This window comes from Erinaceus europaeus, chromosome 21 (genome assembly GCF_950295315.1).
Source record: "Erinaceus europaeus chromosome 21, mEriEur2.1, whole genome shotgun sequence".
Taxonomy (NCBI): Eukaryota; Metazoa; Chordata; class Mammalia; order Eulipotyphla; family Erinaceidae; genus Erinaceus; species Erinaceus europaeus.
Window position 1 is genome coordinate 11,695,468 of NC_080182.1, and position 16,484 is coordinate 11,711,951.

The 16,484-nt window shown below is 42.6% G+C and overlaps 1 protein-coding gene across 4 annotated transcripts in view; it reads right to left on the minus strand.

The window, feature by feature from the left end:
- Position 1: 1 nt before the first annotated feature.
- The window catches only part of WDR48 (WD repeat domain 48), a 49,797-nt gene continuing 33,314 nt past the window's right edge, over positions 2 to 16,484 (minus strand). For 2 of the 4 annotated variants that reach the window (XM_060180402.1, XM_060180404.1), the window contains 8 exons: positions 13,466 to 13,573; positions 13,053 to 13,149; positions 12,336 to 12,431; positions 8,272 to 8,377; positions 7,331 to 7,418; positions 4,759 to 4,835; positions 2,766 to 2,958; positions 2,161 to 2,420 (listed from right to left, as the gene is read on the minus strand). In XM_060180402.1, the coding sequence (XP_060036385.1) occupies positions 2,199 to 2,420; positions 2,766 to 2,958; positions 4,759 to 4,835; positions 7,331 to 7,418; positions 8,272 to 8,377; positions 12,336 to 12,431; positions 13,053 to 13,149; positions 13,466 to 13,573 (987 nt within the window). In that variant the 3' untranslated portion in view covers positions 2,161 to 2,198. Of the gene's footprint in view, positions 2,124 to 2,160; positions 2,421 to 2,765; positions 2,959 to 4,758; positions 4,836 to 7,330; positions 7,419 to 8,271; positions 8,378 to 12,335; positions 12,432 to 13,052; positions 13,150 to 13,465; positions 13,574 to 16,484 lie in introns of those variants that run through there. The other 2 variants (XM_007517299.3, XM_060180403.1) reach the window with 2 other exon arrangements.

The following is a 16,484-nucleotide window of genomic DNA, read 5'->3' on the forward strand; positions in this document are numbered from 1 at the left end:
CTTTGAAATATTTTAACTAAAGCCTTTATTCTATACAACTGTGAATTACAGATTTTTCACTCTTTTGGCATTGCAGACTGTCAGATTTTCTGGAAACTGTTACTGGTTTGCGTGGAAGGAAAAGAAAAGCACAACCATGCTGGGGCTAGGGAAGACTGACAGGAAGGGATGCAGCTGGCCCTGGAGGCTCAGCGGGCAGGGCGGAAATGGTCCAGCAGGACCGACTCCTGCAGCCCAGGGGGTCCTCCGTGCAAATACAGCTGTGGGTTGGTAGATGAGGTTGGGGCTTTTTGTCTTTTATTTTTTACAACTATTGCTAAAAAAATGTGCACCAAAAGCACACTGTTGTATCCAACAGATAGAAAGGATTTTTAAAAATAGAAGCCGGCTGCTCTCTGTGTAATGGAGAAAGACTCATTGGAAATGTGGCATGTCTTTGCACATGTCTTCAAAATGCCAAAGGCAATGACCTGTCCACTCTCCAGAGGCAGCTGACCAGCAGTGATGAGGGAACCCTGTCTCTACAGTTGTGTGGATCAGAATATTTCAAATAGTAAGAGTTGGACCCAGGCCCACCAGCTGCCTCCAGCCGACCCTATGAAATGTAGAAAACAAAGTAATAATTTAAAAACACAAAAACCTTCCCTGCCTCCTCCCCAGTCCCTGCTGTTGTGGGGACAGGCCACATGCAAGCTGGGGAGGCAACTAGACTGCAGTAAACTGCCCTCTGAAGGCACTTGTGCTTCTGGCTTCATACAGGAGGCTTGTCTTATGTTGCTTTATGAGGGTGGGCCACTGACCTGTTCTGAATACAAATGGCCTTGGGGAGAATCCAGACAGAGAGAGAGTGAGAGAGAGAGAATGTGTGTGTATGTATGTGTGTGTGTGTGTATATATATATATACATATATATATATTTTTTTTTTGCCAAAAGTTGGAAGTGTCTGTCCTCAATAAGTTATTGTTCTGTACAAGATCTAAATGAATCTGAAATCTTTAGATTGTTAAAAAGAACAGGGAAAGGAAGTCTGGGCATAGACACAACAAAAACCTGCATAGAAAACTCTGGAGAAACAAATACATCTGCTTCCAAGGTACGAATATCAAATTAACATATATGACATCCTTTTATTCTGACGCCATAACTTTTAGGTAGCATTTAAATGAAGTCAGAATCTCATCATGGTATGAGGTTTCCAGGGTGTCACGCTGCTCAGCTAGAGCAAGAACTAGCGGTGTCGCCTGGCTTAGTCTATAAATAAAATGACACAGTGGAGGAAGGAGTGGGGCAGCTGCACTTCCTTGTGGCTGCAGCACAGTCCAGGGCACTGGGGGTGGGTGGCCTCACTGGGCACAGGCTGGGTGTATTCTGGGCTGGCAGTCCCAGTGCTGCTTTCCAGCACCTGAAATTTCAACAGATCGTCCTACAAGAACACATATCTAAGATGCGGTATTAAAAACAAGCCCAACAGTAACTGAAATGGGCTGCCTCTTGAATTGTGCAATAGCAAACTCCTATTAAAAATAACTGGCTTAAAAGGAGAAAATGGAAAAAAAAATTTTAATGACAAATTTGGAAAAAGCCTTCAAACGTTCTGCACAAATGGAATGTACTCTTTAGAAAAGCTACAGAGCACGTGGGCTTAAAGTTGAAACACAGTGACAGATGTGACCCTACCGGTGTGTCTCTACCAAGTGCTGACAAAGATAAGGTCCTTTCAAACAAAAGGAGGAAGCAAAGTCTGTGCTGGCCTGTTGTGTTCTCTGTACATCTCGAGAGACACAGTCTGCGCAGGGCTCTTCTGCTCTCGCGCTCTGCCTTCCTGGGGACAGTTTAATCTACACATGGAGACTGGTTTCTATATTACATTTCAATTAGTCACTTCAATTGTAAGAGAATCTCGGTCCATACCAAATCAGCCGTTAGAAGTCTTGCTCCCGTTGGGGCTCAGTGGGCTTCCTAGGACTACTCTTGGGGCCATAGAGGAAGGTCAGTAAGTGAATACCCGGGAGCGTTCACCCACCCTTCACGTGGACTTCTGACGGTAATGGAGGGTGAGGTCACCACCACTCTTCCATATGAAGTGTTTCACTGTTCGAAGGTCCATATTTGGATCCAAAACCTGAATAGCAAAAAATAACAAAAATGGTCAAAGCCTCTATCATCGAAGGCCTTTATTGTTACTCAGGAACTCTTGTCACGGGATCCAGTCCGTCCTCTCCTCGCCCATGCCTGGTGGTCTGCTCTTGCTGACACCGCTTCCGCTCATGCAGGCATGACCAAGGCACAGGGAGATGTGCAGAAACATCATCTTCAGCCATTCCTCTGAAGAAATGCCTTGAATGCATCTTGATTTAAAACAGCTCCACCACTTCTCCACCCACCTCCACTTCCAATCTTTTACACGGCAGATGCTGCTCTGCAAATCAAGACGATCACGTGTCCTTTTCTTGTCAGGGAAAAGAAAAAAAAAAAAAAACCCAGCACACCCAGCTCCACATCACAGTCTGTATGTGCTTATAAGTCTGAGTCCCAGCCCCGAAAGCCTCCCCCGGGGTAAACCCGAGCTTCAGGGCGGCTGCAAAAAGCTCCTCCAGAAGTGGTCTCAAATAAATATAAGAGATGGACCTCCTGCTCCTGAAAGTCTCTAAAAGAAGTCCTCCCGAGGTGACAGACTTGGGAATCGCCCACACGCCAAATTATGAGACTCTTTGTGGATGCCAGCACTGGGGAAAAGGGGGTTACGGTCTTCAAGTCCACTTACCTGGTCCTGACACAAAAGCTCAATTTTCTCCTCTGCCAACACAGCAATATCCTCTTCTTTTTCCTGTTCTCCTGATTTTTCATTATTAGAAGAGCTAGTGGTTTGAGACTCATTATCCAGGTTGATGATTTTCTCATAAACATGTTCCATTACTTTCCGAACCTGGAGCATGTCACTAGCAGAGAGTCTATCTCTATAAAATGCAAGGGCAGATTTTTGACATCAGGGAAACAGCTACATGTAACTTTTTCTGTAATCGGTGCTCACATTTGATAAAGATAAAATATCCCACCAAATGTAAGCCAGTACATGTTTTTAGTCATTGCCTTAACCCATTTTTAAGAATATCAATGGATTTTCTATAGTGATCTTAAACATAGCTCATGTGCAAGCCATAACTAGTCTTAAAAACTTAATATAGCCTCTTAGACTTTATACTCTCAGAACATGGGCAAACTGAATGCTCCTGGGAGAGAGGGGTTTATCAGGCTCCAATGTTCTTGGTGCTCAGTTCTCCCTGGGGTTTCCTCCCGAGAGCCATGTCTAAGCCTAGCAGCTAAACCTGCGAGCAGCGAGGTCCCAACTCCAGGCTTTGCCTGACTCTGGATGGACCACAACCTCAACACCTGTCTGGCATCTCTTTGCTGAATGTGCCTTAGGGACTTGACAGTCTCCACTTTCAAAACTACTCCTCAGACGTCTTACTCCCAAACCTACTTCTCCTATGTCCCCAACATGAATTAATGGTCCAAACGATAGGGCTTATGGAAGCCTTTTCTCTAGGCCTCCCAAGTCAGCCCATCTGGACATCTCAGGATTTAAGTCTCAGGTTGAAGGTCCTCAGTTCATCCCAGGGGTGTTCACATGTCAGTGCAGTACTGTAGGCTCAAACTCTGGAAATCTTTACTAGTCCACCTCTAGCTAACACGATACTTAGGAATCACTGTGACAATCCCGTATGGGTAGGAGGGCAGACAGAAATATTAGGTTGTCGGAAAAATCACGACACATTTTTGCATAGAAAAACAGAAAAAAAAAAAAAAACCCACGCATCATGTCTTTTTCCAATACTAAGGAAGCAAATTTTTTAGCCATGTGCTTGAGAATTACTGGAGCTTTTTACTGTTATCATGGGGTCATTTTTGTATGTTTAGAAATTTCTGAAACAAAAGTTTTTAAAAAGTTGCACTGATATTTCTTATGAGGGTGTCCCTAGTTTAGCACACCATGTCTGAACGTGAACATTTTATCTCCTGGGGTTCCCTGCCATGACCCCCCTCTCATGTCTGGTACTGACATCCTGGTATTCATTGCAGGACATTCAAATTCAGCATCCATGGAAGCTCTCATTTTCTTTCTGACTTTGAGAGTTATCCCATCATCCCTCCATCCTATGTTGCAGTGATAATGGTCTTCACTTATTTTTAATGCTGGGTACATGTTCCTACTTCCAACATCCCGGATCAAAACACTTCAAATCCTGCACCCAGGATACCCATTGTTTTTTAGTTTTATCCATCCGTACATGTCCATATCAAATATGTTCTTCAAGATGCCAGCATTTCTGGAAAGTTCCAGCAGCCAAAAAACTAATTTCTCTTACACTCATCATCCTCTATAAAAACAGTAAATATACAGGTTGTATCCTAAACTATGAGTTATGGCAAGAGGCAAAATCCATGTCTTTTCTTAAAAAAAGATTTGTTATGAAATGGAGGAGGGATAGAGAGACAGAGACCAGAGCACCACTTAGCAGTAGCATGTGTGGCGCCACGGATCAACCCTGGGGTCTCCTAAATGCAAGTCCTATGTTCTCTCTCCTCAGGTCAAAATCCATGTCTTAATTATTTCTGAATACACAGTAGGTTGTTGGTTAAATTGTATAAATGTTCAAGTCTTAAGCCTAGTATTCATTCCTTTGTGATGAGACCAATCATCAGGAATTCTCTCTTGTAACTACAGCAAGACGTCACAAGACAGTCTATTTACTTACTTTTTTAAGGTCTTTGCTCCTGAAGATGCATGAGGTTGGAGGTAGAAAGGGATTTTGTTGAATTTGGGCATGTTTTTCTGAAATATTAAAAGTAAAAAAAAAAAAGGTATAATAGTTTCTATTAGCTGATAAACTAAAATGTCAATAGGAAAATGACTTATAAGTAGTAGTTAATAGTTAAAAATGACTTTGAAATGGACAGTAAGGAGCTTCAGCCATTAAATTCAGTCAGCCATAGAGGAGATGTATCAGAAGAGTGTAACATTTTGTTTTGTAATAAGAGGTATGTAAAGACAGATTACATGTAATATCAGTGGCAAAATGAAGCTGCACCATGGCTTTTCTCAAATAACAATACAAGGTATTAGAGGAAAACAAATTTTATTTTAATTCTTTAAGCCATACAAACCAAAATCTCAATTCTACATTAAAATATTAGGGTTGATACCTAAAGGTCCAAACAAACAAACAAAAAAAAAGAAGGGTCTTGAAAGAAGCCCGTAACATTCACCTTTTGAGCAAAACCATAAACTACGCTGGTGTGGGCCACCATCCCAGTGGGAAGGACAATCAGCTCCTCCCACTTCCTCTGACATCAGTGTGAGTGAGGCCAGAGGTTCTAAGAGTGGAAACTTCAGCCAACCGTCTAGATGACTATCATGAAGTAAACCACATACTTAGATGAAGGATAAATTAACTGGTCATCTTTTCTCTGGGTACTAATCCCCTCCGAGCCTCCATGCCATATCCTGTCTGGATGACTCCTCTCAGGAATAAGCCACAGGCCTAAAGTCAGCACTTCATCCCAGGTGACTTTCACACTCAAGGAAGTAGTGGTTTATGGAGAGCTCGGACTTAGAGAAGACCATAGAATATCCATCAGGTGTCACACTGGCTTTAAGTTCTTGGAGGTATATCTGGGACAGAAAACACATTTTCTGAAGGTTCTAGAGATTAAATCTGTCTTCATATGGCTTTAGGAAAATACAAAATAGGTCAACAACACATAAGAAAGTCTAGAAACAGGCCCATGTATACATAGAAATTTAGTATATGACAAGATAGCACTTTAGTAGGAAAAGGACAGATTCTTCAATAAGTTATGTTGGCACATTGTCTTTTTTTTTTTTTTTTTTGAGGATGATGGCATCCTAATATACAGAAAACAATAAATTTAATAAAGATGCAAACAGAAATTATCATAAATGTACTAACGGTGAATACAGAAACATTTTGCTACTTTGGAGTAAGAAATATTTAAGCAAGACATGAAACTCAGAACCAGAAAGACCAATCTGATCATATAAAAATAAAAACTTTTTTTTTTTTTTTTTTGGCCTGGCAAAGACACCATGAACAAAGTGAAAATTCAGTTGAGAGGTCTTGATAGTATCAATGGGTTTATATTCAACATGAAGAACTCCTACACGTCAGTAAGACAAGTAACCCACTAGGAGAATGAGTGAAGAATACAAACAGGAAGGTCACAGAAGAAATACAAATGGCCAATGTGAAAAGATGCTCAACCTCACCACCAAAAAGAAAACAAAAACAATAACAACAAAAAATGCACAAAAATGAGAAAATATTTGCCTATCTTTTTGGAAAAAAATGTGTCCAAGCGTTAGTAAGGGTGTGGGAAGATAGGGTAAGGGTGTGGGAAGATAGGGTACGAGTGTGAACTAGACTAGCCTCTGTGGGGGCATTCTGGAAACATCTATCAAAATTTAAAATGTGCATACCCCTTGATCCAGCAATTCCACTTCTAGGAAACTATCCTAAAGAGTACACACAGATTCATATACAAGAGTGTTCTCTGAATCATTGCTTGTAATAGAAAACACTGGAAACAAGCTAAATGCCCAGTGGTATGGGACTGGTTAATTAAATTATGGAACATTTATACAGTGGAAAGCCAGCTAATGCAGTCATTCAAAAGGAATGACCCATATGAACAGACACAAGATGTCCAAGACCGATTTTTAAGTGAGAAAAAGAAAAAAGTTGCAGAGCAGTATTACAATAGATTGGTACAAAATAAATGAACCAAACACATCTGTACACACACACACACACACACACACACACACACACACACACAATATGCTTGTGTATGCATAGAAATAAGTAAGATTATGCATTGAACGGTTTACCCACAGTTACTACTTCTGAGGATGGGGGAGTGAATGGAAGAGAAGGAGTGACTGGGGAAGGGGGTTTTACTTTATTCATTTATCACCTTTAATAAGCATATATTATCTTTATAATTAAAAACTAACAACGATATAAACATAAATAACGATCAATACTTCTGCAACTTTGGAACTGCAGGAAAGCAGAAGAGAATTCCCCATGGCAGTCTAGCTTCCCCCCCCCCAAAAAAAAAAGTAAAGAAGAGGCTTATTGACTTGAAAATAACTTGAGTTGGGAACCTGGTGTCAGGTAGCAAAGAAGAGATGGGGGGATTCTTGGCAGTCTAGTTTTTATTAACATTTAAGACAATACAGTCTAAAACAGGACTTTAATGGTTTGGGAAAAGTAAGAGGGCAAAGTGGGGGTGGAGGACACTTACATCCACAGTGATGTCAATTACCCATTGTGGCACCGTCTCATTGAGAAGCATTGACTCGGTCTCACCCCCAGAATCTCGGCAGAGCAGCCTAAACATGATTCATCACGAATTAGTGACATGGCAAGGACAGATGTCAAAAAATCACTGTGACCAAAGAGATGGCACCCTTACAGGGATCACCGAGGACACTCCCCACCTCTCAGCCAGGGAAATTGTAGCCTGGCAGAGTGATCCACTCAGCTCAGAGGGAAAACTAGCCTAAAGCTTGAGCCCCCAGATTCCAAAGCCAGGTGCAGCAGGCAACACTCACACAAGGGCCCTTGCCAGTGCTGCACAGTGCGGCACACAGACCTTGTGTAACAGCAGTTAGGATATGTTTGGTAACCGTACTCTCGGGAAACCGTCATAAGGGAAGATAAGTCTCTGTTCATGTCAAGACAGACATTTTTCTTACTTCTGGCCCTAGAGAGGATTTGCGACCTCATCCCTCTGGCTTCACCAGGGCCTTTCTGGCAACTCGGAAGTGATATCAATCCAGTTCCTCCCTGCAGGGCCTCACAGAGATTGCTCAACAGCTGGGGTGGGGTCACTGTCAGGCACAGACGCGCTTCGTTCATCTTGGTTCGAGATGACCTATGCCAACACTACCGGGGTACTCCTAGTGAGGCCATCTGACTGAGCCCTGATCAGTGAGGGAGAATGAGAGTTTCTACAGACACCACCCGAGAAGATGCCTCACGGCCAGCTAGCAATCTCATTCTAACATCAGAGGCTAAATCTCACAGCGTGGTCGAACGACAGCAGACACAGCTACCTCATGGAGAAGAAAATGCTTCCAGGTCCACAACACCCCTTAACTAACTAACAGCCTCTCTCTGATCTAATACTTCTTAGCAAATGGAGTGCTTTCTTAGGCAGGGCTCCCAGTGCTCTCCTCATACCTGAATAGTGTGCGACCTCCAGCTTCACCAAAGATCACAGGGGTGTGTGGGGGTACTTGAAAATACCCATTTCCCTTCTGTACTCGGCTCTCCTGCTCTCCATTTACTAAGGAAAGAGACAGACGCTGTCAGTATACAGACTTAGTGCTAAAGACAACTTAAGCAATGTTATTTTCTATAGGCTTTTACACTCCAAGATAAACTTGTAAAAGAGTCCTGTTATATTAGAAGAAATATAGTAAACAATCAACAGGGCTAAACTCCCGAAAATAAGAAGTATGGCAACTTGTGGTACATAGCATCTTAGATTTTAATAACAGAAATTAATGGTTTAGTGGTCCAGGAGGTGGCACAGTAGATAAATTATTGGACTGTCAAGCCTGAGGTCTCAAGTTCAACCCTGGGCAGCACATTATACCACAGTGGTATCTCTCTCTCCTTTTATTTTACTTTCATTTTTAAAAAAAAAATTATCTTTTTTTTTTTTTTTTTAATATTGGACAGAGACAGGCAGGAATCAAGAGGGGAGGAGGAGAGAGGTAGAAAGACACCTGCAACACTGCTTCACTACCCGTGAAGCATTCCCCCTGCAGGTAGGGATCGGGGCCCAAACCTGTGTGCTCAATCAGGTGCACCACCGCCTGGCCCCTTATTTTCATTTTAAAAAATACAAATTATTTGTAATTATGATAGAAGCTGAGAGAAGTGTGGAGATAGGAAAAAAGAAGGAGAGGGAGACAGATGCACCTGTACTGCTTGTGAAGCTTCCTCATTGCAGGTGGGGACCAAGGGATTGAACTGGGATACTTATGCTGATAACATGTATGCTTTACTGGCTGGCTGTGCCACCACCTGGCCCCCACAAGTCATTTTTAAAAAAATATTCAACAGTTATACTAATGACAAGTATTAGTGAAATATGAAATACTAAAAGCCATACTGTAATTTTTATTCCCTGCAGATTTCATTTTGTTTAGTGTGCAATCTTTTTAAGTGTCACCTTGATTGGTGTCCTATACCAGAGTAAAAGACTCTGGGGTGGGAGGGAGGGTTCAGGTCCTGGAACATGATGGCAGAGGAGGACCTAGTGGGGATTGTACTATTATGTGGAAATGTTATGCATGTACAAACTGTTGTATTTTACTGTTGACTGTAAACCATTAATACCCCAATAAGGAAATAAAAAGTGCCACCTTGTTGATAAGCACTTCCCTAATTTACGTAGAGAAGATATCACCTTCTTAAAATCCACATGGCACCTTCAATTATAGCATCAAACACCTCTCTGGACCTTGTAACGTTTTCAGCAAGGAGCTCTCTGCCCTATGAATGCTGCCCCCCATGTGTACTTATTACTCCCCAGTGCAACTCACAATAGGACCCCGAATACTCGAGCTGTTTTGAAGTATAATCTAAGCAACTTTTGAGTTGGTCAGTGTGCAAGTGCAGAGGTGATTACCAGAGAAGAAGTGTACAGTGTCCTGCGCTCTGGAAGGGGAGGTGAATGAGGCTGCCCCGTCTTGACTATGGCAGTCTGACTCAATGGTCATGTGTGGTCTCCTATGACTTCCATATTTCCCCAAAGCCTGGATTAAAGAGGTGCTAACTGTAGCACTGTTTTTATTTTTCTTAAATAATATTTATTTACTTATTGGATAGAGATAGCTAGAAATTGAGAGGAAGGGAGAGATAGGGAGAGAGACAGAGAGAAACCTGCAGACCTGCTTCACCACTTGTGAAGCTTTCTCCCTGCAGGTGGGGGTTGGGGGGTTTGAACCCGGGTCCTTGCACATTGTAACATGTACGCTCAACCAGGTGCGCCACTACCCAGCCCCCGTACCACTGGTTTTGTTGATGTCTTTTTAGTTACTTAACCTTTATCATTCACTTGGGTCACTGAGGACATCCTGTCATGCTACCGATGGAAAACAATATACTGATTACAGGAAAAGACATGCCAGCAGCTGCAGAGAATGACAGAGCCCACACCAGAACCTAACTTTCTCAACCATCTCTGGAGATAGCTTTCCACTGAGGTCCCCCCCCCCCCCCCCCCCAGTGACTGTACAATTCTGACAGAGAGTAAAGTGGCCCAGGTAAGAAGTCACTGTGGGTAGGGTCAATACCTTTTCTGACAGGGATAGCAGAAGACTGGCTTTTCAGGAAACATGTCATCCCTGTGAAAAAGATTTAAATCCCCCAAACCATTAAGGATGAAACAGCCCACCAGAACAAAGCACCTGGCAGCAGGTCCTTATCACTGCTGACCCAACCAGAAGTGAGAAACTGTCACTGGAATCCTCAAAGATTTTAGAAAATTGTCAGCAGAGTAAGCTCTCAGTAGGTGGGATTCAAGGAGACTTCAACCAGCTGTCTGTGACATTTTAAGTTTTCTTCTACCTCTTCCTTCAAGCTGCATAGAATTCGCACATTCAAAACAGATTCTCATCTGCCGTCCAGAGAAACAGTGCCTGTGCCTGAACACATATCTTTGAATGTTCTCAGCGACACTGATTCTACACACATTTATTCATGCACCTTGGTATCTCTTGAGTTGGAATTTGACTTTCTGTGAGGTACAGGTGATAACCACTATATTAGGGAATGTAACTGAATTTTTTTAACAGTCAAGATGAGGTGTGTAAAGAGACTACACACTAACATTTCAAGTTAATGTGAAATATTAACTATGTAAGGACAAAATATGGCTTCTGGTGTGGCTTTGGATTTAAAACCAGGAGATCCAGGGGTACTCAGAAATATTCCTGGAATAAGTCTGTTAAGTTGTCTGTTATCTAGTGGGTTATCAGAAAAGTCATGACACATTTTTGCATAGAAAAACATACAGGGCCCAGGTGGTGGTGCACCTGGTTGAGTGGACAAGTTACAGTGCACAAGGACCTGGGTTTGAGCCCCCAGTTCCCACCTGCAGGAGGAAAGCTTTGCAAGTGGTGAAGCAGGGCTGCAGGTGTCTGTCTATCTCCCCTTCCCTCTTGATTCCTGGCTGTCTTTATCCACTAAAATAAATAAAGATAATACAAAGAAAATTAAAAGAAAAACAGAAAAATACGACATGACTTTCGGCCACACAATGTATATGTCCTATCTTAGCAGCCTCACTAATTAATTAGTAGGTACCTGTAGGAATCTCAGTTGAGACAGGATCAATGCTCTTAATGTAGGACGTGGAAAAGTGGGTAATTAACTCAGGCATACCGCAAATCTGGTGCAACAACTGGATAGAATTACTTAAAAAGTGCGATGTTTCTTTTTTGCCACCAGTGTTATTTCCAGGGCTTCGTGTCTATATTCAATGGCCCCATTCCAGGTGACCACTATTTTTTTCCTTCCATTTTTCTTATGATAGAGGCTGACATAGACAGACAGAAGGCCTGGGTGGTGGTGCACCTGGTTGAGTGCACGTTACAATGCACAAGGATCTGAGATCGAGCCCCAGGTCCCCACCTGCAGGGGGAAAGCTTTGCGAATAGTGAAGCAGTGTTGCAGGTCTGTCTTTCTTTCACTCTATTCTCCTACTCTCTCAATTTCTGGCTGTCTCTATCCAATAAAAAAAGACAATAAAAAATTTAAAAAGAGACAGAGACAGAAGGTGTACTGTAACACTGAAGTATCACCCCCTTAATTTTCATGCTTCAGGCATTTGCATAACTATCATGCTATTGCCCCAGCCCCTAATCTTTAAAGACACAGTTCCAAATGTCACTTTTTTATGAAGTCTTGCCCAGATTTCCAAGTCACACTGTCCTTTTTCTGAGGATTTTCTCTGGGAATTTCAGTGGGTACACCCCTGAGATGTGACATGTGCTGAGAACCACAGAAACAACACAGTTTAAGTGTTTCAAAAACTTAGAGACTAGTTTTTGAGAAAAAAAAAGAAAAAAGAAAAAAAAAAGGGTGGGACCAGAGGCTTGAGCCAGTGTTCCTGTGCGTGACAGGTGCTCTCTCCTGGTGAACCAACACCTGGTTCCCAAACATTTCTCAGTAACAGTCTTGAGTATCTTCTGAATAAGTTTAAATTAATTATTCTGAACAAAAGCACGAACCATGGTTTACTTCATTTTCTTCTTCATCCATTGGATTCACATGTGTTCTAGGCCAATATTCTAGGAGTGCTTGCAGTAAAAGTCCTCCTAAGTTCACTGCAAGAGTCAAACAGGAAGAATAGTAATGTTAGCTGTAATTATTATTATCATTATCAATTGTCACCAGGGTTACCCATGGGGTTCAGTGCCTGCAAACATCTACCACTCCTGGCAGCCATTTTTTTCCTTTTCTTTCTTTTTCTTTTTGATAGAGACAGAGAGAAACTGAGAGGAAAAGGAGAACAGAGGGAGAGAGAGAAAAACAGACATCTGCAGTACTGTTTCACTGCTCAGGACTTGAACCTGAGTCCTAGTGCCTGGAATGTGTGTGCTCTACCGAGTGAGTCACCACCCAGCCCCTACATCCTTTTTTTGACCAGAGCATGGCTTAGCTCTGGCTCTCGATGGTGTTGGTATTTGAACCTGGGACCTCATGCATGTGAGAACTATGTGCTATTTCCCAGCCCAAGGGTTACATTCCGTAAAGGACTATTTCAGTATAAAGCCTCCAACACTGTCTGTACACATCAGCGGCTTCTATAAGCTACATTCTTAGGACTATGGCTAAAGATAAAATCAACCACATCAAGGGCTCTTTGAAGAATGGACACACAGAAAACAGCAGAGAAAGTCCTCTCCTTCAAGAAGAGAAAGGTACAGACGGTGACCTAAACTCACATTTTGGGTCAGATCCATCAGGGCTGCTGAAGCCAGCATCTTTTGCAGACACCCAAGCAGCGAAACAGTCACTCTCATCTAAAGTAATAGTCAACATCTGTCAAAAGGAAAAAACCCATTAAGGCCACTGCTTTGACTACATGCCTCAATACATCTATAAACCCTTACGTGTTGCACTATTTGATTTCACCTCTAAGCCACCAGCTGAGAGGCAAATATGTTTCAAGAAAAAAAAAATTTTTTTTTTTTTAAATTTCATGGGAATACCAAAAGGCATTTTGTAAGTATTAACCTGAAGACTTATTTCCTGTCACGCTAAGACACACCGGACTCAACAGATGGTGAGAAGTGTTTTTCCAGCTGTGCTAGATTTCAGCAATCCAAAAGTACACCCACACCAGCTGCTAACTTACCCCTGTTTTCAAGTCTACCGAGAACCAATTTGGCACATAGACCATCTTGAATCTCTTCTTAATTTCATCTTCAAAATCCACTTTGCCCAGATCTTCAACTTTACATGCCTACATGTAAAAGAAAAGAAAGTGCAGTCATCATCAATGCTGAGTGAACTCCTCTGGGACTTAGCTGTCAAGAAGTCATACATGCTCACATCTGCTAAGTAAAATGAAATCCGAATTACTTAAAAAGAACGTGGGCATTTTTCGTGGGTCACCAGGACTTCGCTCAGGTTGCTCAATTTCACTGTCCCCAGTGAGGAGTAAGTGAACTGCTCCACTGCCTGCGAGGCTTCCCCTCGTGTGCTGGCCGAGTGCTCAACCTGGTACTGTATGCACCCCACTGGACGAGCCCCCCCCCATCGCTGGCAAACTTCTTAACCTAAAAGAATTTGTCTCTAGATAGCTATCTGTTATTCGCTTTTTAAACTAAAAACGCCAAAATATCCTTCTGAGGAGAAGACAACTGAATTTTGCTGTGACAGATCACTACACTTACTGGATGCAATGTCGGAGTGGGGGGTAGGGTGGGCGCTGAGAGGGACAGATAACACCTCTAGGCCTTTTACGAGAACCTGGTGCTGCCTTTAGACAACAGCTATAATCTCAGCATCGAGTTTTAAGTTTCTTTCCCGACCCCTGTAATGCTTCCTTCTCTCATTTCCTAAATACACGTGCTGCCTAAAGGTGTGTCTGCACTTCCTCTGGTACCACAGAGCACTTCCAGATGGAGCTCATCTCAATGCTAAACAAGGCTCTTCATCCCAGCAGCAATCTGGCTCCTGCTTTACGAGTCAACTTCTCAAAGGGGAATCCCTTCACTGCTCCTTAGAGGCAGACAGAGATCACTGTTGCATTATCTCCATATGGGAGCTCAGACCTACAGGGATGCAGAGGTTACAGAGGCTCTGGTGCTGAATATGAGCCCCAGACCTGATAAAATCAATGGGGTTTACAGTTAACACTATTAAAATGACCTACTAGCTTTTTCCTAAACAGAGATCCCAAATCTTCATCTGCTATATTCCAGCCTTTAGGTTCATGATTAGTCAACAATTTGTTCTGCTTTATATCTTAACTCTTTTTCAGCCACCAGGTTCCAGATAATATCATGATGCTGGGCAATTAGCACAGCAGGTTAAGTGCATATGGCACAAAGCACCAAGGGCTGGCGTAAGGATCCTGGTTCAAGCCCCTGGCTCCCCACCTGCAGGGGAGTTGCTTCACAAGCAGTGAAGCAGGTCTGCAGGTGTCTATCTTTCTCTCCCCCTCTGTCTTCCCCATCTCTCCATTTCTCTCTGTTTTATCCAACAATTACAGCAATAACAACGATAAACAACAAGGACAACAAAAGGGGAAAAAATAGCCTCCAGGAGTAGTGGATTTGTAGTGCAGGCACTGAGCCCCAGCAATAACCCTGGAGGCAAAAAAAAAAAATCATGATGCCAACCTGATTTCCCTGGGCAGATGACGCCACCAATGTGTTTTGGAGCCCCACCTCCCCAGATCCCTACCCCACTAGGGAAAGATAGAGACAAGCTGGGAGTATGGATCGACCTGCCAACGCCCATGTTCAGCAGGGAAGCACCAATGACCCTGGGTCCATGCTCCCAGAGGGATAAACAATAGGAAGGCTATCCAGGGAGGGGATGGGATATGGAGTTCTGGTGGTTTTGTGTGGAGTTATCCTATGGTCTTGTCAGTGTTTCCATTTTATAAAAAAAAAAAAAAAAAAAAAAAAAGTCACCAGGATGGTGGATTTGTATAGGTGTGAAGCCCTAGAGACAAATAGATAAATGAGTATGAACACTTTTTTAAGAAAATAACAACAACAAACTATGGCCACTTTAGTGATGGGATATCAAAAGCCGTGATGGTGAATTTTGATATCCTCAGTCTCCACAGAGCCCTTTCTAAGGGTTTTAGGTGAGGCCCTAGTTCTCTAAGTGAACATAAATTTGTTATAGAGGAAGAAAAAAAAAGGCTGGATTTTTGTTCTAATCTCTTGTCCTGAGGCCATGTTTCACACTAAGCAACTATTTCATAATGTGACTTCCCACACGACTGTGCCTCAGGGCGGGAAAGTATTAGTATCAGGCCAAGGTTTCTATTCATACGAAGTCCTCACTTTCTAGAAAGAAATTATCTATTATTATTCACCTAAGCACCGCTCAGCTCTGGATGATGGTGGTGCAGCTCTAGATGATGGTGGGGCCCTAACCCTAACGCAGAACCTTGAATTGAACTCAGAACCCTGGAGTCTCTGGCGTGAGTCTTTTGGGTTACCATTATGCTATCTCCCCAGACCTGAAACTACTTACTTCATTCTTTAGATTCTTACACCTAGGTGTTTTATTCCTAGCCAAGGTGTCAGATCTTTGCAATTCTTCTTTGATCATATATACAACATTCATACCTTCCTTCAGATCTCCAAATTCTTGTGCTAAGATAGCTGTTTCCCAGTGTCTTTCTATTCACACATACCCCTCTTGCTCTGAACATGGGCTATCTCTGTTCTGGAACCATCTGAGATTAAGATTCTTGGTGGGGGGAGGGGGAGAGCAATTCAAGATTTTTTTTTGGGGGGGGGGCTGGGCAGACTACATAATGGCCATGCACAAGACTTTCAATGCCTGAGGTCCCAGGTTCAGTCTCCAGCCCCAGTATAAGCCAAAGCTGAGCAGTTTTCTGGTCTCTGTCTTGCTTTCCTTCTGTACCATCCCTCGTTAAAACACAAATAATAAGTAAATGAAATATATATATACACACACACACATGCTGGAAAGTGACCTGAGTCTCATTTTTCATCTTATCTTCTTACAGCCCTCCACATACTCACTGTGGTCTCTAATTAAGCAAAATTGCCTTTCTTGCCTTTCTATTTCCATGCCTCTCCCCAAAGTGCTCTCCCATTTTTCCACTACTGAAATCCTTTAAAGCTTTGTTCAAATGAGTTACCCACCTTAAAGCTCTCCTC